This window comes from Leptidea sinapis, chromosome 29 (assembly GCF_905404315.1).
Source record: "Leptidea sinapis chromosome 29, ilLepSina1.1, whole genome shotgun sequence".
Taxonomy (NCBI): Eukaryota; Metazoa; Arthropoda; class Insecta; order Lepidoptera; family Pieridae; genus Leptidea; species Leptidea sinapis.
This window is the reverse complement of record NC_066293.1, coordinates 6,884,617-6,909,223: the sequence shown is the minus strand read 5'-3', so window position 1 is coordinate 6,909,223 and position 24,607 is coordinate 6,884,617. Positions and strand designations below refer to the sequence as shown.

At 33.8% G+C, this 24,607-nt stretch overlaps 1 protein-coding gene across 2 annotated transcripts; it reads left to right on the top strand.

Annotated features, from left to right (window-relative positions):
* Positions 1-4,079: 4,079 nt before the first annotated feature.
* On the top strand, positions 4,080-24,391 carry LOC126973342 (uncharacterized). Of its 2 annotated transcripts, none has more exons than XM_050820564.1 (7): positions 4,080-4,338; positions 7,926-8,063; positions 10,570-15,687; positions 17,198-17,370; positions 19,315-19,535; positions 22,400-22,605; positions 24,141-24,391. In XM_050820564.1, exons 1-7 carry the CDS (start codon positions 4,226-4,228, stop codon positions 24,217-24,219), a joined length of 6,048 nt encoding a protein of 2,015 aa, XP_050676521.1. In that variant the 5' UTR covers positions 4,080-4,225; the 3' UTR covers positions 24,220-24,391. The 2 variants fall into 2 exon arrangements, with proteins under 2 accessions (XP_050676521.1, XP_050676522.1); XM_050820565.1 differs by lacking the exon at positions 4,080-4,338 and adding an exon at positions 4,857-5,005.
* The last annotated feature ends 216 nt before the right edge of the window (positions 24,392-24,607 follow it).

Here is a 24,607-nt window from a genome sequence, read left to right as displayed (position 1 = left end):
CATCAACAGTCATATGACAAGATAATCGGATAGTCGAACGTAAGCCTTTCTGTACTCTGTGGTTTTCGTTATATTAATTTTTATGGTACTTAGTTCATGGTTGTATTGTTGGGGAAATAGTCTCTTTGCAATTATAGTACTATATGCTGCCTGAGACCTCCTCTGTGTTTCAAGTAAAATATGCAACGTAAGCTGTGAAAGAATTTCAATATGTTTTTATAGAAGAGGAAGACAAACGAGTGTGCGGGTCACCTGATGTTTGGTGATCACCACCGGCCACATTCTCTTTCAACACCAACGAATCAATCACAAGAGCGTTGCTGGCCTTTTAGAAAGGTGTTCGTGCTTTTTTGAAGGTACCCATGTCGTACCAACCTGGAAACAGCGCACATAGAAGCTTTTTCCACAGCTTGGTAGTACGTGACAGAAAGTTCCTTTGCACAATATAGAGGAACGCTGGACATCTAGATGATGAAGATAATATTCTAATTTATGGCGAGTCGAGTGAAGATGTAATTCGGTGGCAGGATTAGGTCAATCAGGTCTTCAGAATACTCCACGTGATAGATGTGGTAGAAGACACACAATGAAGCGTCATCTCTAAGCAAAGCCAAGTGATTATGCCATTCACAGATCAATGCATGCCCGACAACTCGAGCAACTCGGTCAAATGATTCGTAATGCTTACAGATCTGAAGCAGTGTCAGTAAGAGTGGCAAAAAGTTGGTTTCCGGGTTTAGGGTAATCTGGAATTGTTTTAAGTCGCTATGGTCGCCTCGGTACTGAAAATTGCACGGTAATCCCTATTTGAAAAATTGGAGGAAGATCGTCGAATCACTAGTTACGACATTAAGATTAAAAATTTAGTAAAATTTGAGCCACGTTTCTGATAACACAGCTTTCTGTAGGCAAAATATTATTTTAATCGTTAAGTTTTCGAGATTCAAAATAATAATTAATATAATATATTATAATTTAAACAATAATTAATATAATATTATTTTACCAAAAACGCTCAGCTGTGTTTTATGATGGATTAAACATCTTAATTATCATTCTATGGATGCTTTCTACTTAATTGGCAATAGTTATGACAGAATCCCAGAGAGCGATGACAGAATTATCGTTTTATGAATACGTCAAAATATAACTTAAGACTCAATGTCGGAAAAGTATTAAATATTCTTATTTGTTTTAAAATTATTCAAAATTCTAGGTGTGAAATTTAAAATAACATTGAAATTTTCAAATTCTAATAGCAATGCGGGCCGGGAATGAGAAAAGAAAAAAAATCAGAAAAACAAAGAAAAAGAAGTCTCATTTAAAATCACACCGACCCTTGTGCTGTTTGAATAATATAGCCGTTTCAGATTTGGAAAGCCTGAATAGCGTTATCAAACTTCATGTATTACATTTTTATAAAACATGTCATGATAAAACGCTCATATAAGATCTATATAATAAAATTGAAGTGTATGCGTATACCTCGTAATAGAAGGCATAAAAGGCATTTATTTTATCAAAATTGATTCCCTTAGAAATATTTTTGATGTATTTTCTAACAATACCACCGCTTTGGTAACAAATGGCGCTCTGAGAAAGAATAAGCCATATAATATTAATATGAATATCAAAATAACGAATACAAGGAAATCAATGCTTCATAATTTCGCCTACAGACTTAGCTAATTCAGACGCGATACAGATCAAATTAGGAGTATTTCAGAAAGCGTCGTACGTTATTCATAATGAAGTGTGTTTTGTTACTGTCTTCATTACTGTGTTTAAAAGAGACAAAATGCACTTGATTACGGACTATGTATTGTAATGTATTCTGGAATAGGGAGCTTAGATTTTATTTAAAAATATTAGAAATGGTTCCGCACAAAAAGTTAAATCTTAAAAACTATTTTTTTTATTTATTTATGAGGTATTGGCATACCTCATAAATAAATTTTTCACCCATTTTGGAAGGCTAAAAAATTTAAACATGCACTACGGTGAACGGATTGTGACAAGACCTTGATATGGGTACTTTTTTTTTAATTTTAGAAATCCCATGGAAGAGTACTTAAGAGATGGAAATTAGTCCCCAAGGATTCGCGTGAGATATATAAGAACCGCCGCAAGCGAAATGCACAACAGCAGAATAATAGTCAAGAGGACCAGAAGCAAGAGGACGGGCAAGAGACAAGTAAACCCGAAAACCGGAATATCCAGAAAAAAGATGTACGAAAATATAAGAGACGGTAATGTTGTAGAGTTTTAACTTACCATTATATTGTATTTTGTATATTGTTATAATATTACAAGTTAGTAAATGAGACTTAACATCTTATGTCTCTAGGTGACAAGCGCAATTGTATTGCCGCTCAGAATTTTTCGTTTTTTTAAGAATCCCGAGCGGCTCTGCATTCTAATACGCAGGGAGTATTGCCAGAACAGCTCTGCAATGACCATCAGCTGAACGTCCAGCTCATCTCGCCCCTTATTTTCATAAAAAAAGTAGTACCTACTTCGTAATAAATTGTCTAGAAGTTTTTCTTAAATAGAAGCTTAATTTTTTAATGCACTTTTAAATATTATAAACTTAATTTCTCCGTGCCTTTATGAGAAAAATAATTTTCGAAGACGGACTGACGGACAAACTATTATTCATATTTTTTTTAGAACTCCCTCACAGACTCTTACTCTAATGTCTGTTAGCTTACTTTTGCCGTCGTACGTTGAATGTGGACGCGGCCTGAACACGAGGAGCAGATTAATTAAATAGTAATTGATATACCAAGAGAAGCTTAAATTTACATTTTAAATTAATCTTCTGCCTTCATATACCCGCGCGTTCATACAGGTATGAAATAGTGTAATAGTATCCAAACGGTACTTTTTATTTTATTGGTTTCAGGTGTCGACACTCATGTTCATCGTGCTATACGCCGAGTTTTACAGCCACAGAATCGACAATATCAAATACAAGCCTTTCAGATGTTGCTTGATTGATTCTAATTTTGTTTGTCTAGAACCTAGTTAATAATATATCACTTTTATAAAAAAAGGCTTAAAAATTTCAAGTCAAGAGTATGTTGTTTTAATGCAGTTTTGTCAGTAGATTTAAACCAATATATATTTTTATTTTTGTTAGTACTTACAATTTATTGTACTAACTGGAAAGAAAGAGTTGTGGGCACGAATATTGTGGGAAAGGCATCCTTTTTTAATATAATTTATGGAAATATATAAGTAGCAACAGCATCCAAATGATGACTGCCGCCAGAGCAGACCGCTCCTTCCAGAAACGCACGATATTTCATAGTAAATAATTACTATCTTAAAAATATTTACTATCCTAATATATTGTATTATAAATAAGGACCTATTAAAGCGTTTGGGATACAATTCGTATCGGAGAAAACTTTTTTGATAAGTCCACAATGTCTTATGCCTATTTCCAATCCAATTGATTATCTAAATTATTCTTTTTTATGAATATAATGCCAAAGACAGTCATACTTAATATTGTTGTATATTTTTGGGGGTAAAATACTTAAATTCGTCGATCTTTTGTGACCCCAACGTGTACTTGAGCGCACGTGCTACACACATGGAGGTGTGAAAATTGAGGTTAAGACATCGGGACTGTATCACTGTCTCCATAATTGTACATAAAATATACAGCAATTTCTATTGCAAAGGCATAAATGACCTTGCTATTAGATGGCAGGAATGTATAGATAATAATGGTAATTATTTTGATCAAACAAATATTATGGTAAATTAAAAAACAAAAGAATTTTAATTTTTGGTACAAATCATAGTTTAACGCATAATAATATATTTATTAGGTTATTGAAAATCTTGTAATGTTTACTTGTACAGTCTGAAAATCATAGAATATTTCTTCTAGTTACCATGTTTACTACAGTGTTACAAATACACACAGTTTATAATATTATATTATTACCATAAAAATGTGAAAAATAATATTTATCTTTATTTTTTGAATATTATAACTTAACAAAAACCTTTTTGCTCACCTGAATAAGGTTATTCTTTCAGGATGGAAGAGGATTTATTAGCGCTCGTTGAAAAAAATTGTGATCAATGACGTAGTATTTATAAATCTTTCATGAGTGTCATTATGATAATATTTATCATTGATTAAATTTTTTAATGTTTTTACAAAAATTTTAGAAAAATTTATAGAAATGTTCATACTACTTTTTCAATGTACAGACTACTGAATATAAGTGACTATGCGGAGTTCATACTGTGGATTGGCGTTTTGTCCTTATACTTTACCCTTTTATCCATAACTGTATTAGCAGTAGTTTTCATTCTGTAAGTATAAGTGTAATTTTACATAAGAACAGAGCAAAATATCAGTATATCAGTCTGAACAGTTAAATAGCGGTCCATAATTAAAAGTTTAACTAGGTATATTAATTCAAAACAAAAAATATTGTACTTTTGCTACTAACGAAAAACTGGATAATAAGAGTAAGTACATACTTAAATTATAATTTCATAATTTTTATTACAAAGTTTATTCATATCGTAATTTATAAATGTTGCTGGATTCAAACCCGAGCCTCTAAAAATGCTTCTCGTCCATAATTTTTTATGAGAATAAAATTTGTTGTTTAATCAATCCAAGTAGTGGGAGCAATCATTTAAAATAGTTACAAGTTTCTTTAACTTATTATTATAACATTCATTCTCTCTCTATAAGTTGAAGACGTTCAACGAAGTATGAGAAGATTTATCCAATTATTATTCTAAGAAAAACCCATAGTGACAGAAGACAGTGTTAATATGACAGCTTTCAAGTAAAATTTAAATATTATTTTCCGTTTGCATGTAGTGTTTGAATTAGTTTTAAGTGTTTGTGTTTGTTTTTTATAAACAATACAAAATCGCCAATGATTTATGTTTTAAATTAATGATAAAAGTGAATTACTCTAATGGATGATACTCAGACAAATAGGGCTTCGGATGCAGCTGCTACGTAAGTATGATACGCGTACAGAATTCTTAGATATTACTTCGCTTTTGCTTGACGAAGCAAATGCGAAGTTTGACCCCAACTTGTTCTGTTGTCTTGAATGTTTTGATCTGAAGATTCCTTATTTTATATTATTAACGTGATCATTATTAGTTATAAGCGACTTTTTTCTTAGACTTCGTTCTTTAATAATAACGGATTCGTTGTTCACTGAGTGGCTAAAAATATCGAAATCAAACGCAGCACATCTAGTTAAGTCTGTGAAAGTCACTTACCCTAGGGGGAAGCTACCCCCCACCCGTAGGAATAGGAGGCACCACTTTAAAACATAAGGACAACATCAGATATGTTTTTATGTATTGAGTTAGATTGGAGTTTTATAAATACATATATTGATAATTTATACTAGCTGCTTTGTCAAAACTAAGAATTGTCAATAGACCAATGTACAATATGGTCTTCGAAATGATGTAAGGCATGCAATTGTGGGGTAGTGTCAGCGACTATTAAATTATGAAAATGAAATTTATAATGCTTCAGCTTTTGCAGTACATTATCAAAGCATTTACTGGGCTTAAAATACTTTTATCAAGCATCTAACTGAAAATGTAGATCATGTTGGTTTAAATTACCAAGTTATATGATTTTTGTTATGGATAGTCACTAATACATATAACTTGATCTGAATAATAAAGTCTCTACTGTATTTTCACATCATCCTTCAAACAGTCTTCTATATTTGAATATAAATTAAAGAAATCTTTATAAGATATTTCTTCTCTTTTCCTTACACTTCTATGTAATATTTTTTTTTGTGATATAAAATGAAATAATGAGAATTAATACCTAGAGGCTTTGTACACTTCCTGTAGCAAAGTTCAGAGGTCAAAAGTTTCCAGTACCTTTCTTTTTCCCTGGTTTTATACAATTCCTAGCCTTCATAGCAATTTTCAGGCTTTTGGAGGTACCCCAGAGTCTGCCTGAAAATTTACTGCAGTTTTCAAAAATAAAACAGAGAATTACATTATACTTATTCTCTTTTAATTGTGCCCTTGGTATTGGTATAGGGGCTCTTGTTTCCGTAATTAAACCACTTATTTGCATCCATTTTACCTGTAGTATTTGCTATTCACTCCAAACAGCTCAGCTTCTTCCAGAAGTTCAGTATTATTCAGTGACTTCACATTTACTTAAGTTTTCGCACATTGGTTGGCCACTCCTGCATATGCCAAGGCTACATGAGTGACCCTTTTGTCCTCAACCAGACATCTTCTGCACATAGAGCTATTCTTCCTTGCCTGACCTGATTTCCACTGCCGAAGTCCAACTTTATGTTTGTGCCCTGAACTCCAATATCAAGCTGGATGTGTGCTGATTGCCACATTGCTGTCCATGGAATTGATACAAACATACTCCCAAACTTTGGAATTACCTTATGCGGGCAACACACTGCTGTAATTCCTCTTTAGTTTGCTTACTGGTAACCACTACACTCATTTGTCCTCCTGTCCAAAAAATGAGATCAACTTGAATTAGGGACTTGCAATGGCAAGATTGACTTATCACATCCTATATTATAATAATAATAATGATAAGACCTTATTTTCTCAACACGATTACACAATGGTTCGTTACAATGCAAGTGTACTATGAATATATAATGAAATAGGTAACTGCACGGTGCTGAATCCTAAACTAAGCCAGAGATTGCATTGTAGATTTTTCCCAATTCGGATGGTATATCTCAGTGTGTTTCAAATTCTAATTTAAGTTTATCAAACTCACAGTTTTATTCCTACGTAATAAAAACAAAATTGTATTTCGCATTAATTGAACGAAATTCTATACCCAGCTGGTATTTACATTCTATACTTCCTGTGGCTTCTGTGGAATTTTATCACACTTTAGCCAATGTCATGTTAAAGTTCTGTTGTTCTGTTGTCATGTCTTTATGTTTGTATTCATTTCTGTTATCAGTGATACTGTTCTAGGATATATTATCCAATATTATATAATTCTTTTATTTTATTTAGATTCCTTTTTTACAATAGTGATGTATCTGTTATTAGTCTGTAAAAACCTAAATTTTTATCATTTTGATTACATTCGCGGCTACTAATCAATTTACCTTTAATTTACTAAACAGAGCAAAACTAAGAAAGTGTCCATTAGCAGTACTATTCTTACTGTCTCTTTTAAGAGGATGACACTATGTTCTTGTATTCTTTACACTTAGCACATGTTAGTTTCACTCAGCCCAGCAAAACTCTAAGAAAAAAGTAATTCGCTCAATTGTAGAAACATGAATTCATTGATAGTTTGATAGAAGATGGCTATAATCTTGTAAAAAATAGAGATCCACTGTAAAAATCACCTTTTATCAGCAACTGTGTGCTTTCAAACTTGCTGGATTATACTTCGTTGCGAATCACCATACTGTAATTACTACTATTTCAAACCACTGCATGTTTCATACTTATACTAAATTTCAATTTTTACTTAGGTAGTCCCTTATTATGTAATATTAACATCCTCTTTGGTTTCACTATTGACTGCATTATATTACACTAGCTTTTCACTAGATTAACTCAAAAGGCTGTTAGACCATAAAGCAAATACACAAATATAATTAGGTACTTAAATTATTAACTATAAGTATTTAGTGATATTTACAACTTAATCTTATACTTTGTAATATATTTACACAAAATATTTAAAAAAACCAGTGTAAACTCGGGAGATGAGCTATTTAAAGGAAGTTGGGTGGGGAACGTTAAGGGCAATCGTAGAACAAATGATCCACATTTTCCTCATCTAGGCAACATTCACAAAGGGAATAGTCTCTTATTCTAGGTTTAGCTAAAAATACATTTGTATGGATCAATGTAGTATCAGAACTTTGAGTGTTTGATTTTGTACACAGCCGAAAGCGCCGTTCTTCAATACTCAAGAACCAGCGGCCACCTCGAACACCATTCTCAGAGTTGGAGTTTAATGTGGCCACACCGACAGACACAACCAAAAACAGGAGGGTCAGCTTCTCCAGAAAGACTGGTGTCGCGTAAGTATAAGCTACAGAAATAACCATTAAGCTTGACCAAATTAGGCTGGGTTGAACTAACTTTAGCAATAACAAACATGTTTGAGTACCAGTCAAGTACAAAATGTGTTGCACTATTTGACGATTTTTAGATGACCTCAAAACTTTAACCATTAACTGTACCATTGTCACCGGTTAAAGCTATTGATAGTGTTAAATAGTGCCCTGTCAAAAGTTTCAAATCAATATTCCATATTGACATGATAGCAAAAGACCCAACTGCTTAATTCTATAAGTTTGATTCTTGGATTCTTATATTTGATAAAAGTAATTTTACATAGCCATTTTTAACTGGCAACCATAGTTTATCGCAAATAGTAAATATACAACTTAAATTTTGTATTAAAATTAAAAGAATATATACTCCCTCAACATTCATTTCAAATTAGTTGTATCAAATATACTTATTCCTGCAGAATCTAGCGGGGGGATTGTACAATTTCGTTTGTTCGGGATCAAGCACAATAAAAACAATCACCTTTACTGTATTACTAACCACTTTATTTACACTCAAGTACACTGTATATATAAAACCAAACTGCAAGTATTGTAAAAATAAACTTGCTCATATCCTATATTACGTATTAACCAATGTCAACGCGACCCAAGTAGAGCCTAGCGCCATCTATTATTCTAGTGCGAAAAACAATACTAATTGAACAGGGATGTTGTACTACAATATGTCACTTTTTAACTTTAACTACCTATGCCAAGAAATATGATGGTGCAAACTTACTTTACTTAAAGCATAACAGCTCCTATGATGCAAACCTGCCTTATAGTCCAATATGGTTCATATTATGTAACATATGCATCACCATTCAATGGTACTAGTACTAGATGAGACGTTTTTAAGAATTAGTTTGTTATTTAATTAAGTAATTTAATTTAATAAGTTTGCGTGTTTGCAATTAAAAAGATCCATTTGTCGTTTCATCGCTCTTCGACAACACTTCGCTTAAAGCCTCGCCTAGTATCGGAATACTGGGTCTCGAAATTGCCAATTCCACGGTCATTTGGAAGGCAAATCAAAATTCTTTTCGAAGAAGCTGGGCGTCATAAATAGAGCACGGCAATACTTCAAGCCGGCCCACATTTTATCGCTCTACAAAGCGCAGGTTCGGTCACATATGAAGTATATTGCTGTCACCTCTGTTCTGGCACCCCCATTATCAGCTTGAAGCATTGGACTGCGTGCAACGCAGACCTGCTCGAATTGCCGACCCAGTGCTCTGTGAACGGCTCGATCACCTGGCGTTGCGTAGAGACGTCGTTTCATTGTGTGTCTTCCTTCTATTACCTTAACACAGGGAGTGTTCCGTAGAGCTCTTTAACCTGATTCGCTGCCGAATTTCACCTTCGCTTCTATCATTCCCGATGTTCCGCACCATCTGAATGTGTGCTGTGTTTCCTGGATGATACGACATGTGTACCTTTAAAAAAAGCGCGCACACCTTTCTGAAAGGCCAGCAACGCTCCTGTGATTCCTCTGGTGTTGCAAGAGAATGTTGGCGGCTGTGCTCAGTTAACATCAGGTGACCCGTACGCTCGTTTGTCCTCCCTTTCCATATATAAATTCTGAAACCGTAAAATATAGCGGTGCGCTAACGTGGGCGAGACAATAATCAGTGCGATAAGGACAACTGTAACTCCGGCTAAAATCGTGTGTAAAAAACCCAAAAATCATTGTTTGGTTCACGGCAATTTCCTCTCCTCCAAAATTTAACCAATCTGAAGTAATGTTTAGAAACTGCATGGGAAGGTACATAATATTGTGTCGTTGTTTTGATTTTTTCGCTAGTTGTTGTCGAATTTTCATACCGGTATAAGCACTTTTTGAAGTACTCTAGCACTCACAAAAACATAAATATCTAAAACTGCAAATAAGTCTTCGCTACACCTACGAGTCAATTTAGATAGCTTCGCGATCGCCTATGGTAGGAGCGTCAGACATAAACGTAATGTGGACGAAATATGACGTATTGTCCTTTGGTGTTCCTGCAATAAATAAAACATTAATTGCTCAAAGAATCCATAATCAACATGCTCGTAGTATTGATTACCTGATGCAATAAATGGCTCTAAAGTCAAACTTTCAAAAACTTGCTTTTTATTACATCAGTTCCTCGACTCCTGTCATCCAAACCGGTGAACTTGTTCACTGTTAAGTTGAAAACGAAACGTCTGGATAAATAGTGTCCGTTTAAAATATTGAATAATTCACGTGTTTTTTAGCGCAATCACATTTACTCGCGTAAACAGTTGCCTTTATTTATTGTATATTTAGATAATTGTACACATGGAAGAGGTGGATCTCCTGACACGGGTTTTGTCATCTAAAAAAGGCACCCAAAAAATTATATCAATAAACTGGGTAGCAATAAATAAATTTGTGATTTGTAAAAAAAATTTGTAAACTAAATTGATTTAAATGAGCAACTTTAATAAACATTTTCTTAAATTTCAGGGAGTTTGTTTGTAACAATGAAGGGACAACTACTTGGAAGAATTTTTATGAAGAGCACAATAACTCTTTACAAACATCTGGCAATGCAGCAGCTACCAATTCACAGAGGCAAGTTGCTCACTTGGGCAGAAGAATATTCGAAGACCAATTTGAAGATCTTGAAGCAGAAGACTGCGGAGAAGAGCTTATACCTACTTACCTGAAACAGATTCACAATTGTACAAATAATGGGAATTTCACTCAACAGTTCGCTGCATTGGACTCCATGGATGATAATGAAAAACTTACGGCGCCTGTTCAAAATTTCGAGCATAGTGCACTTACGGAGACACACCAGAAACTCTTCAAAGATGATATTACCGTACCCACTGTAGGGCCTGGATGTTCAAGCCATTTAAATGTAGATTTCTCAATAATGCAAACGCTCGGTAAATGCGATGATTTGGATATGATACAACAGGATCTAAAGAACACATTAAATGTGGTTGGTCCTGCATTTGACCGACAAGATCCATCTGAATATATTGAAATAGATTTGAATATGACGCATATCGCGCCCAGAAATGAACAATCCGATATGTCTATTACTGATACAGTTCACGGTCCAGTTCAAGAAGTGTCGAAAAGTAAACCAGTACGTCCTAATAGCTTACTTCCCAAAAAGTCGTTAAACATTGACAATCCCGAAGATAAAGAAAATATAGCTGTTAATCCTTATATCACACCCTGCGAAGCTGATAATTTTGCCGTGAATGAAGCATCAGATAAAGTTTTAGTTTTTGATGGAAAAAGATTAACATTACAGTCTGACAAGAATACTTTTGAACCACAACAAATTTCAGTCACAACTGAAAAAGTACGACGGAAGGCTATAGTTTTAAACATAGATGACGATTTGCCAAATTTTATTCCTGCGAAAAGATCTGTGGCAAATGTTGTAAATGATGGCGACATTATATCACAAAGATTAAGTAGCACAACTGAAAGTCAGAAAAGAAAAACAATTGTCTTTGAAGATTCTTCTTGTAATATATCGATAACTCAGGCGATTCCTGCTCAGGTTATAACTGATAACGTTAAACATGAAACTATATGTGAAAGCAATGATATTTCAATGACGAAACCGGTACCAGCTAATATTTATGAAAATAATAAGAAACACGCTGCACACAGCACAACGATCTATGACGCCAATGACATTTCCTTGACACAAGCATTGTCAGCCAAAGTTATGCCTAATCAAAATCAGACAATACACTTCAAAAACAATATTAGTAATATATCAATGACACAGGCCCTACCAGAGTGTATAATACTCGAAAATAGAAGGAAAACTATTAGTGATGAAATTGATATATCTATGACTCAAGCTGTGCCTACCAATATCCTGCTGAATGAGAATGATATGGGAAAAACTGTATTTTTTGAAGGTGATATGGATATTTCTGTAACTCAAGCTATTACCCATAATCTACTGATGCAAAAGACTAATGATAATCTATCTATGACTCAAGCAGTGCCTACCAATATCCTACTGAATGAAAATGATACAGCAAAGACTGTATATTTTGAAGGTGATGTGGATATTTCTATAACTCAACCTATTACCCATAATCTATTGATGCAAAAAAGTACGACTGTTAGTCAGAATACATCTACATTTGTTAAGACTGAAGAATATGGCCCTGTTGCGGACGAATTGAGTAATCCTACTAGCCAAGGTACTACTAATATACCAGAACAACATACAATAAACATTGTGTCTTTAAAAAAAGATCTCACACTGGATAGAACTCAATTTAAAGAAGATATGTCGATATCTCAAATTAGTGATGAAGAAACTACAGCAGAATCAGATAATAAATTAAGTGCAATAACTAAAAATGAATTTAATTTCAATAACAAAAAAAGTTCTGAAAGCACCAACAACTTATTATTGTCATCATCATCTAATGATTTGATGAACTTAGAAAATATGAATAATGGTAACCAAAAAGAAAATTGTATTAAGTTGATTGTTAAAGATGAAGAAATGATAGCAGAAACGTATAGTAAACAAAACACAATCACAGGAAATGATATTGCTTTGAAGAAAAATAATTATTCTGAAATTACCAAAAACTTATTACCGTCATCATCATCATCATTTGGTTTGACGAACCTTAATAATTTGGATAGTGGTAAGCCAAATGAAAAGTCTGATTTGGTTGTTGAACAACAAGGAGTTTTAGTATTTCAAGTTACTGGATTAGTTTCCTCAAAGACAAAGACAATAAGTAATGACGATATAAGTACAATGGAATCAATAACTAAAGACGAAAAAGATGATGGGAAATCAGAAGTAGATGTATGTCTGAACAAAAGTAAATCAGGTAATTTAGTAGAAGAACGTATTTTTGATAAAAATCCGGCTGAAGAAACGCATTCTTCCAAACCTCCTTCATCACAATACTCTGAAGCAAAAAAATCAATGCTCCATGAACTCTTAGATATGTCCTCTATTGCTGATAATAATATTAACAACAAATCATTGACCATTGTTAAATACACTGCAGAGAGCATGGACACTTCAACTCCTGGTTGTTCCACTTCATCTGATGATAAAATAAATCACTTACCTGAAATAGCAGGCTTAGAACCATTTAAAGATAGAATGGATACTTCATCATCAGATATTGTAACTGCACCTGAGAACATTATAAATGAACAATTAAATGATGTTAAAAGTATTTCAGATAATTCAACTGCATCATCACCTAATTTGTCTGTTGTATCACCTAGTAGTAACGAACACATACAATCAAAAATTATTGATGGAAACATAAAAGATCCTTTAAAATGTGTGGAGACGGAGTCACACTCTCAGGAGAGTCTTTTTGTTATAACACAAGACAGTAATGATGATTTTAATGAAAAAAAACATGTTCAGTTACGTGAATCTGTAAAAATTGAGAATCTATCCCAAATTGAAGATAAAATACCAGCCATAACATATGAGGAATCAAATATAGTGGAAGATCTTCAAAATAAAATAGATCTGCTTAAAACAGCTGCTAAAGAGGGTAAGTTGTCGTCAAATAGACATTTTGAAAAAGTTTCAAGTCCAATAATTAATAAAAATGATAGTAATATTGAAGGGGATAAAATGAATACATCAAGTATTTCTGAGAAAAAAAAACCTTTCAAGAATGCTAATGATACAGCAGAATTATTGAGTATGTTATCCCAATTAACGGATACTTCACAAAATAAAATTTGTGATAAATTAAACAAAACAGAATCTAAAGAAATGTTGAACAAAAGCAAACAAGGTGTTACTTTAAATCTTACTCGAAGACGTTCAATAGCAATCAGTAGAGAGGATATGCTGCATAGTATTTCTATGGCACAAGCACTTCTACATAAATCACAGTTTGAATTAGATGAAAGTGATGCAGATATAGACAATACTAGTTACAATCCTGATGATACACTAGCTATCGCTTACCATGGAAGAAAATCGATCAGAATTAGCAGCGACGTTGTCAAGACTCTGCATTTTAATGATTCGTATACAGATAACAAAGATGCTGCATGTGATATAAATACGCCTTTAATAAAATCCGTTATTGGTGAGACATCGAACACTGAGAAATGTGTGAAGGATAAAGGGAAAGTAATTCCTACTTACGATTTCAGAGATGGCGTTAAAGAACTTATGGATGATTTAGTAAAGCCAATGGCGGATGTCTTGCCATTTGAACGACATATAGACAAATCGCCGAAGCAATCGCAATCCAGAACAAGTGCACAAATTCAAGCTAATCTCATTGCATCAAGTCAGATTGATTTAGATGTTGATTTACACTCCCAATCCGTGTCCGAGTCCGGATTTACGAAAACTGAATCTCTAGTTAATGAAATATCCGAATTAGGTAACAAATCGGTTTCTAGTGCATTGAAAAAACCTGTCAGCCCGGTGTCTTTGAACACCTCAATGGGAGACGGTTTTTATGAACAAAAACGAGTTCATTACGAGGATACGGATCTAGATATGAAATGCAGTCACATACCAGAAAATAAGAACATAAGCCAAAGAAAATATTCAACGGGTGATGACGTTTTAGTTTTTGATCATAACAATCCACTCAATAATGTGCTACTGGCTCCAGTCGATTATGAAAACGTGCATAGGTACAATCCAGTTAAATCGACAGAAACAATTAAATCCGAATGTGATAATTCAGTACAGTGTACGCCCAAACCGAGTGTGGTTGAACAAAACATAGAATTTGCCCATTTTAAAGTTGAGATTGAACAAAAACCCAAGCAGGTACAAGAAGTGAATGCAACCAAAATATTATCTGTTGATTGTTCCACTGTTGCTATGGCTGTAGACATAAACGACAAAAAAGTAAATACAGTAATTGCAATGAAAAAAGATTATGAATTGCTGGATGCGCACTCTTCCTTAACACTGGTTGATGATGAAAAACCAAAATGCGCAATTACTGATGACATGTCATTTGAGAGTACTGCGAATAACACAAGTAAAACATCAGTAGAAGTAATGGATACAGACAACAAGACAGACGAAGTTAGTGAACTCTCATCTGATGTTGATTCAAAAGTTACATTAACAGATGAAGATATTGTGATAATATCAACTAGGAAACGTAGTTTCAGTCCAGATAGTGAAAAGAAACACAAAACACGAAATTCAATCAAAGAGTTGCTTAAAGTCTCAAGTAGTCCAATCAATAAGAAACAAAAAACTGTAGAAAATAGAAAATCACCGAGTAAACTAAAGAATATAAATGAAAATGATTGTATGATAGTTCAACAGCTTCTGACGGAGTATAACATAAAGGATGTCGATGCTCAATCATTGACTGAAGAAGTAGGGATAGCGTTGAAGGAGTCCTCAATGTCAATTGAATCAGAGAATATTGCAAAGACAGTTTCATCTCTTATGAGCGTTGAATTACCAAGAAATTTGACTGTTGTTTCTGAGATTAAATCTATGGATGTTGTTTGGAGCTCGGACTCAGCAAGTGAAAAGAGTTTGAAAAACCCTGTCACAGATACTGAATCTAATTTCAATGTTGTCGCTAAGATTGATACATTGACATTTATGGGGTGAGTTGATTTTAAATAAGTCCTTTATTCTACAAATTTAATCTGTATCAAAATTTATTGACGATGCGGACCTCGTACCCGCGCCTCTCGAGTTCCGACCGAGCGATCTTACCAACTGAGCCAACCGTCCGAGTGACGCATCGTCCGTAAATCTTGGTATGTCTTGTTCAACTCTCAGGTTGTGACTCCATCTTCAGGATTTACTATACAGTCGCTCAACCGTAATAATATTTTTTTTGAAAATTTTCAAATCTAAACAACTAAAGAGATGTCCTTTATTGTTTGATAATTATAATCTGTTTGACAAGATTTTTACATTAATAATATGACTTGTGATTTTAATTTGCCAAGATGCTGCTAGATATATTCTGTAACTTTCACATTTCCCCAGTTAGCTGCTGTATGGTAAAGGTATACTACCTTTGCCCTTCCTTGAAGTAAAAAATAAAACTAACATTTTTGGGGTTTTCAAAAATCCTGAGCGGCACTGCCTTGTAATGGGCAAGGTGTATCAGTTAACATTAACAGAATGTACTGCTCGTCTCGTCCCTTATTTTCATAAAAAATATATATATATATTTTAACCATATTTTAATCCAGAAGGTATTAAATATAACCAATGAACGGTATAATTAAATATCATTAAGTTATTTTTATATAACTAGAGATAAATTATTTTATTTTAATTTTTGAAACTTATATATAAATTGAAATTATATATTCAAACTAGCTGACCCGGCAAACGTTGTTTTGCCATATAAAGTATAATTCACGCGATAGTTTTATAAGTAATAATAAGTAAGTAATTATAGCCTGTACATCATTTTGTTCTATTGTCAATAGTTTTTGCAGCGCACGCAAAAATAGATTTTCGATTTTACACCTTGTGTTACAAAATAGCAATTTTATTACGGATCCCTAATTTTGTAAAAAACAATAGCCTATAGCCTTCCTCGATAAATGGACTACCCAACACTGAAAGAATCATTCAAATCGGACCAGTAGTACTAGAGATTAGCGCGTTCAAACAAACAAACAAAAAAACACTGCAGCTTTATAATATTAGTATAGATTTATTTAATTCTCGTCCATTGTTTGTGGTTCAGTATACATATGAGTTACAAGAGGCTTGGTAGCTGAAGTATGATACAAATGGTCTAGTTGACCAGCTAACTTCAGGGTGTCGAATTTGCGTGACGGTGTGCGTGCGTATCGTATAAATTTACATAATTCCAGAAAAAGTTCCAAACCACAATCATAATCGAAATTGACTGTCAAAAAATGGCGGCCCTTCTGTCTCTCTTTAAATGACATCATGACTTAGTAGCCCAACCCACATGTATGGAATAAATAATACTTATTAAAAAACACTAATATTTATTAAAATTTAAACACGAATTCCTTAAAATGTGATGTTTGTGGCTTGGAATGATTTTCAGGAACTACGTCCAATTTTTCCATAACCCGCTAATAGAAGTAACTTTTATAATTTATCCCTCTCTAATTTCAGGAGTCGAGATTGTGAGTGGGAGTCGTCTGCGAATGACGTGTGGTCGTTCCTGCTGCTGCGCTCTCATGTCCGTCTGTCTGTCCGTCTCATGCACAGTGTGCACAACTCCTCGCGGTCGAAGGTCCGGGCCGACACTCCACTCTTGTCTGTACAGATTGACCCTGTCCGCTCAAGTAAGTCACGTTGGTCCATGCGTCATGCTCGTAAACGGGCGCCACTTGTGGTGGCTGGATGATACTGTTACCATAAACCTGCTTTGTGTTTTTATATATATATATATTTTTTATAACATTGACACACTTTTACACAAATTATCTTGCCCCGAACTTGGCTTAGCCTGTACTATGTGTACAAAACAACGATATATTTAGTACAATATACTTACTTAAACATACATAAATACATATAAATATCCATGACTCGGAAACAAACATCCATATTCATCATATAAATGACTAGCTGACCCGGCAAACGTTGTTTTGCCATATAAAGTATAATTCACACGATAGTTTTATAAGTAATAAAATATTGCCTATATTATAGCCTGTACATCATTTTGTTCTATTGTCAATAGTTTTTGCAGCGCACGCAAAAATAGGTTTTCGATTTTACACCTTGTGTTACAAAATAGCAATTTTATTACGGATCCCTAATTTTGAAAAAAAAACATAGCCTATAGCCTTCCTCGATAAATGGACTACCCAACACTGAAAGAATCATTCAAATCGGACCAGTAGTACCAGAGATTAGCGCGTTCAAACAAACAAACAAACAAACAAACAAACAAACACTGCAGCTTTATATATTAGTATAGATTGCACTTACCGGGATTCGAACCCGGGACCTCTATCTTAGTAGTCAGGGTCACTAACCATTCGGCTATATGGGTCGTCAATTTGAAAGTTATTTACTTCGTTTTAAAATTAAATTTTATGAACGGTGCGGGGCTCGAACCCGTGACCTCTTAAGTTCCGAACGAGCGCTCTTACCAACTGAGCCCACCGTCCGAGTGATGCATCGATCGTATATCTTGTTATGTCAACTCTCATGCTGTGGTTCAATCTACAGGATTTACTTTACAGTTGATAACCTGCTCAACCCCAATAATTGCAGATTCGGAAATTGACTTGAGATTTATTTAGTTATTTTATTTTATTTATTTAAGATACAAACAGTCACAACATCAAATACTTAAGTAACTATTAACTATTTTATTTAATCAAGATCTATAGTTCCATAAACTTATTTTATAACAACTTACATTGTGGGTGCTTTGTTATAAATACGGCTAATATAATGTTTTCAAATGCAAATAAAGTGATAAAATATAATACTTCGATCGGTCGATCGCGAGTGCTTTTTGAGTCGGTCTCGAGAAAAAATCCGGTATAATAAATTAAAATCAGTAATTACGTACCATCTTATGAAAAGTATGCTCAGGACATGCAGTATCACACTTCAACATCCAAAGTCACTATTTAGTTAAGCTTAGAACTTTAGAACGCGTTTGTTTTGTAAGAACCAATGAACTCGCAATTTTGAATTATAATTATGAGTTTTTTCATTGACATTTAACAGCAGACCTACACTTACCTTGACTAAAAAAATGCATATTTTGTGCAAAAGTAATATCTATGTCATCGTGACACACTACCTAGACGACATTCCTTCATCACACATACTTGAAGCCTCTCAGAGCCGATCGATCGTAGACTAACAATTTTGACGTAGATTGCCAGCAGTTCAAGCTTGAGCACTCCTGACCTATACAATACAAAACTTAATATATTTTACGTTATCAAAATAAAACAGAAAGATTTATTTAAGCTACTCATGTTTAGATATGGCTTTTTTAATCATAATTTTGTATTTTGCAAACGGCAACTGAAAAGTATCTAAATTTGCAAATTTTTCGTTAGAAAGTTTACAAGCTCGTCTGGTATTACTATTAATAGTGTGGCATGTATGTACTCTTTTGATGGTAAACACATCTTAGATGTCGCTCTTTCTAAATTTTAACTAATAACCCTCCCTTTCGCGATTAATTACGCAAATTATATTTGTAGCTGAAATTTATGAATGATGCGGCACTCGAACTATTTAAATGTTGTTTTCAGGTGAATCACAACCGCTAGTGCAGCTTTGCGTGCGTTTCGCCGCGGAAGCCATGCGTCGTGCGTCCGCACGTGATGAGTGTAGAGTCGCCCGCGACGTTCCCGCTCTGTTGCGTCGCTGCGTGCTATTGGCCCGGCTTGCGCAGCAGTGGGCACGCGCCATGCAAGACGCGCGGGTACACCTCGCGTACGACATTACCAGCGATGGATATCTCACGCTTAAGGTAAATAACTTATGGTGCGTACAGACTAGTGAAACTTGACATGAAATGTAACATTCTACTTTTCATTGCATGTTCGCTGGAAGCGTGGCCGCATAGCGCGCTCATTCACTACGAAGCCATTGCGCTGCGAACGCGCCCCTATGTGTTTGTTAGAAAAACCAACAAATCACGGGTCGCTCCGAGGCTTGTAATGCTCGTTGCGTTGCATGATACATTTCATGTTACGTTTCATCAATCTGGAGTCTGTACGCACCATTAGATCATTAATACGTCTAGATAGACTATGACAGCTGTGTAAACGTCGAAAAAAATTGAGTTTAGAGTAAACCTCTATTTTGAGCAATGCACACACAGTGTGTCATACAAATCGCAAGTGTAAGTCGTAGCTTGTGACGCACACTAAAGCATGAAACCTGGCCTGTTTTCATGGATATATTTATACATTTATATATATATTGATTGGTTTGAGGCATTCATTTCAAATCTTATTTTGAATAAAAATATTTGAATTCGAATTCACGTTAGATAATATATATATAATATAATATATATATGTATAATAGTAAGATAATATATATATATATATATTATCTTACGTGAATTCCAATTCAAATATTTTTATTCAAAATAGGATTTGAAATGAATGCCTCAAACCCAAGAACGGCGGTCGCTCCATTCCCGATCTGCGGAATCATTATGAAAATAATTTATGTTATAGTTTACCACACAAATGTTTTTTCACAATTCTTTTAAATTTCGTAATACATTTGTTTTGAATGTTTATGCCACGCCAGGGCAGTAACAAATTCCTCGTGTTAAAATTAATAATTAATTAAAATTATGATTATGACAGTTTCTAGCAAATTAAGTGAATTTGTGCCTATGAATGGTATGTTAGTTATTTATGCAACTGTTATGTAAGAAGGGGTATTAAAACACGAATGTGGATTTATTTGATAATAGTATCACATGAGTGTTTTAATACCTTATTATCAACAGTTGCATACAAGACTTTATCTACACCCAGAATATGAATCCTCTATAAAAGATTCTGAAACAGTTACTGCTAACATTAAAACACCAGTCCTAGTAGTAACTTATATCATTAATTACGTTTAAAGATATTTATTTCTCATTAAAAACATAATATTGTCACTTACATGAGAACATAAAAATATGATGTAATAATTTATCCGCCGTTCTTTAGATGTTCAGTACATACATATTACACATTATGTACTTATTCTTCTTCACAAAATTTAAGATTACACACTTTTACAGGGCACTGTCACATAACAAACAATTTCAGACATGTGTTTTATAAAAACTTTGAAACAATATAGTCTGATAGCTCACGTTTAAATGTTTTTAGTGACCTAATCTTTTTGAGAGATGAAGGTAGACTATTAAAAAGTTGTGCGCCCTCGTAAATAAACATACGCTTACCGTAATTTGTTCTTGTCTTAGGTAGTATCAAGTAGCTGGCTCGTCTCGTGCTGCGTTTAGACGCATGTTTAGTTTGGGTGAGTAAGATTGATGTATGGATGGAATTATGTAGAATTTTTTGTATCAGTATACATGTATGGTATGTGTAAAGTTGTTTTATGTTCATGAGGTTAGTTTGTTTGTATATTTTAGAAGTAGGTGTTAAATAAGCGAAATGGAATAACATTTTTATGAGTCTATTTTGTATTGTTTGCAATTCAGCTAACTTGGTTTTTTGAGCACTGCCCCATATTTCAATTAGATATGTAAGGTGTGATTTAACTAATGAATTATAGATAAGTATTCTAACTTTGCGGGGTATCGAACGAACTATGCCACGAAGTGAACCCAACAGAGAAGAGAGTTTCTTTTTAACATATTCAATATGGGCGCCCCATGTCAGTTTACTGTCCAATAGTAATCCCAAATATTTCTCAACGTGCTTTTCTGTTAAGGGAACATCATTTACTTTTAAGGGTTTATAGGGAGGTATTGGTTTGTTCTTCGCACTAAAGATAATATAAGAAGTCTTTGTACCATTAACTGTAAGTAGATTTGATTGTAACCAATTGGAAAGAACATTAAGATCCTTTTGCGCATGTTGGGTAATGTCATTGATGGAAGCCCCAAAATAGAAAAGACAGGTGTCATCTGCATACAAGGTTATATGACCATGTAATCCTAAATTAACGATATCATTTATATAAATTGAGAAGAGTAGGGGCCCCAGGATTGATCCCTAATTACTGATTATATACAAATAAACTAAGTATTAATGAAATAATTATTTAATTTATTAGTAATTTACATTTTGTATAGTCCAATTATTAAAATTCACTCGAATATAATGTTCTTTTGCAGCGTTTAAAATGAATCGCTCATATTTTGTAAACAAAACAAAAAATATCAAAGAAAGATGGCGGGGATTCGAATAACCCACTTTTTTTACGGCGCGCGGCGTTCTGGTAGTGTGGAACGCGGGTTAACGAAAATGTTTTTTTTTGAAATTCATACAGATACCATGCATCGAGTAATAAGAATGTGGCTATCTGTTGAAACTCTTTGCGCATGAAGGGATCGAAAAAAAAACATAGGAGTGCTGTTATGAAATTCAGTTCAACATTACAACACTCGTGTGGATGATGTAATGGTTATTAGAACATTGGATGTTTTAATGTTGGCAATAAGCTGTTTCAGAAACTTTAATAGAGAATTTAAAGCATGGGTATAGATAAAGTATTATTCCGATCGATTCAGTAGTTTTTGCAGTATAACCGAATGAAAAAAGGCTGTCCATTTATAAGTATAGATAATACTTTGTATTGTTAAGTACTGCAAGGCGAGGTTCACAGTTGTTAATACAGCAATAAAAATTCCAGGTGGCTAATATACCCTTACGATCCGTGTGGGAGGTGACGATGCAGATAGACCTGGCGGAGGAGGAGACCAGCGGGATGTGGTACCCGCGGGTCAGCTCTGTAGACATCACGACAATTGTCGCAGACATGAACGTGCCCAGCGAGTTGCTGCGACGATTGGTCGCGTTTCTGCCGAACGACTGGAGTCACGCGCCACGCTCGATATGGTCAGTTGCGACATTTCTCAAGCTTAGTTATAATTATTAGTGTAGTTACGACACTTCACAAGCTTATTTATAATTATTAGTGTAGTTACGACACTTCACAAGCTTATTTATAATTATTAGTGTAGTTACGACACTTCACAAGCTTATTTATAATTATTAGTGTAGTTACGACACTTCACAAGCTTATTTATAATTATTAGTGTAGTTACGACACTTCACAAGCTTATTTATAATTATTAGTGTAGTTACGACACTTCACAAGCTTATTTATAATTATTAGTGTAGTTACGACACTTCACAATCTTATTTATAATTATTAGTGTAGTTACGACACTTCACAATCTTATTTTCATTTATTAATGTAGTAGCGACACTTCACAATCTTATTTTCATTTATTAATGTAGTTGCGACAATTTACAATCTTATTTTCATTTATTAATGTAGTAGCGACACTTCACAATCTTATTTTCATTTATTAATGTAGTAGCGACAATTCACAAGCTTATTTTCATTTATTAATGTAGTAGCGACAATTCACAAGCTTATTTTCATTTATTAATGTAGTAGCGACACTTCACAATCTTATTTTCATTTATTAATGTAGTAGCGACACTTCACAATCTTATTTTCATTTATTAATGTGGTAGCGACACTTCACAATCTTATTTTCATTTATTAATGTAGTAGCGACAATTCACAAGCTTATTTTCATTTATTAATGTAGTAGCGACACTTCACAATCTTATTTTCATTTATTAATGTGGTAGCGACACTTCACAATCTTATTTTCATTTATTAATGTGGTAGCGACACTTCACAATCTTATTTTCATTTATTAATGTGGTAGCGACACTTCACAATCTTATTTTCATTTATTAATGTAATAGCAACAATTCACAAGCTTATTTCTAATTATTAATGTAATTGCTAAATTTCTCAAGCATTTTTATTTTTATTTACGTATATGCTATATTTCACAAGTTAATTTTTTCAGTATTGGAAGATAACAGAATTAACAGTACATTAAACTTTCCGTAAGTGTATGCTTTTTATTAAAAGTGGCGTAGGAACTAGCGATTTAAAAATACGGTTGTTAATTGTACTATTTTCTTGACACTGTTTTTTCTCATAAATGCTTTCAGTGAAAGTTACTGAGAAAACATTTTTTATGATTTTAAAACAACTTAAATGTTACTTCGCTTTTAGAAAAGTACTTGGTACAATATAACTGAAACACCGTGAAGGAAATGTTCATTCTGAACGTTTCTTTCTCATTTTTGCCTTTATCTGCAGTAATGTATAAATATTATTTTATTTCGGTCTGAAGCCCGCCGTAGCTAGTGAAATTACTGGGCAAATGACACTTAACATCTTATGTCTCAAGATGCCGAGCGCAATTGTAGTGCCGCTCAGAATTTTTGTGTTTTTTCAAGAATCCTGAGCGTCATTGTATTGGAATGGGTAGGGCGTATTAATTACCATCAGCACTCGTTCCTTATTGTCATAAAAAAATATTGGAACGGTTTAATTTCAGGAAAGTGTTCAAGTACTTGAAGAACAAGACGAGAGGCGACGATCTTAGTAGCCTGTATACGCTGGACGCTGCGAAGTAATCTAAGCATAGTTAAGTTAAAAGTGGAAAAATTTGTAAAGCCCCGTTTTCACTATCCACCGAGCAAGTTCTGACGAAATTCGTACAATTAGAAAAATTACTAGTTTTGTAATTTATATTTGTATACCAGTATTTGAATTAGAATAATGGATTAAATATTTTTTATCGAACAAGTTCTGAAGTTTTTAGTCTACATATCTTCTGCTATGATAGTATTATATGCTGTGAATATGTCCGTTCAGTGTGAAAATGAGACTCACAATCACGCCAAAAATTGTCTTCAGCAAAACTCTGGCTACGCGTCTATTGGGCAGTTTTCCATCAGTTGTGTTTTAAAACTGTGCAAATAACAGCAAATTTATACATAAAAATGATAGATTTGCTTGATT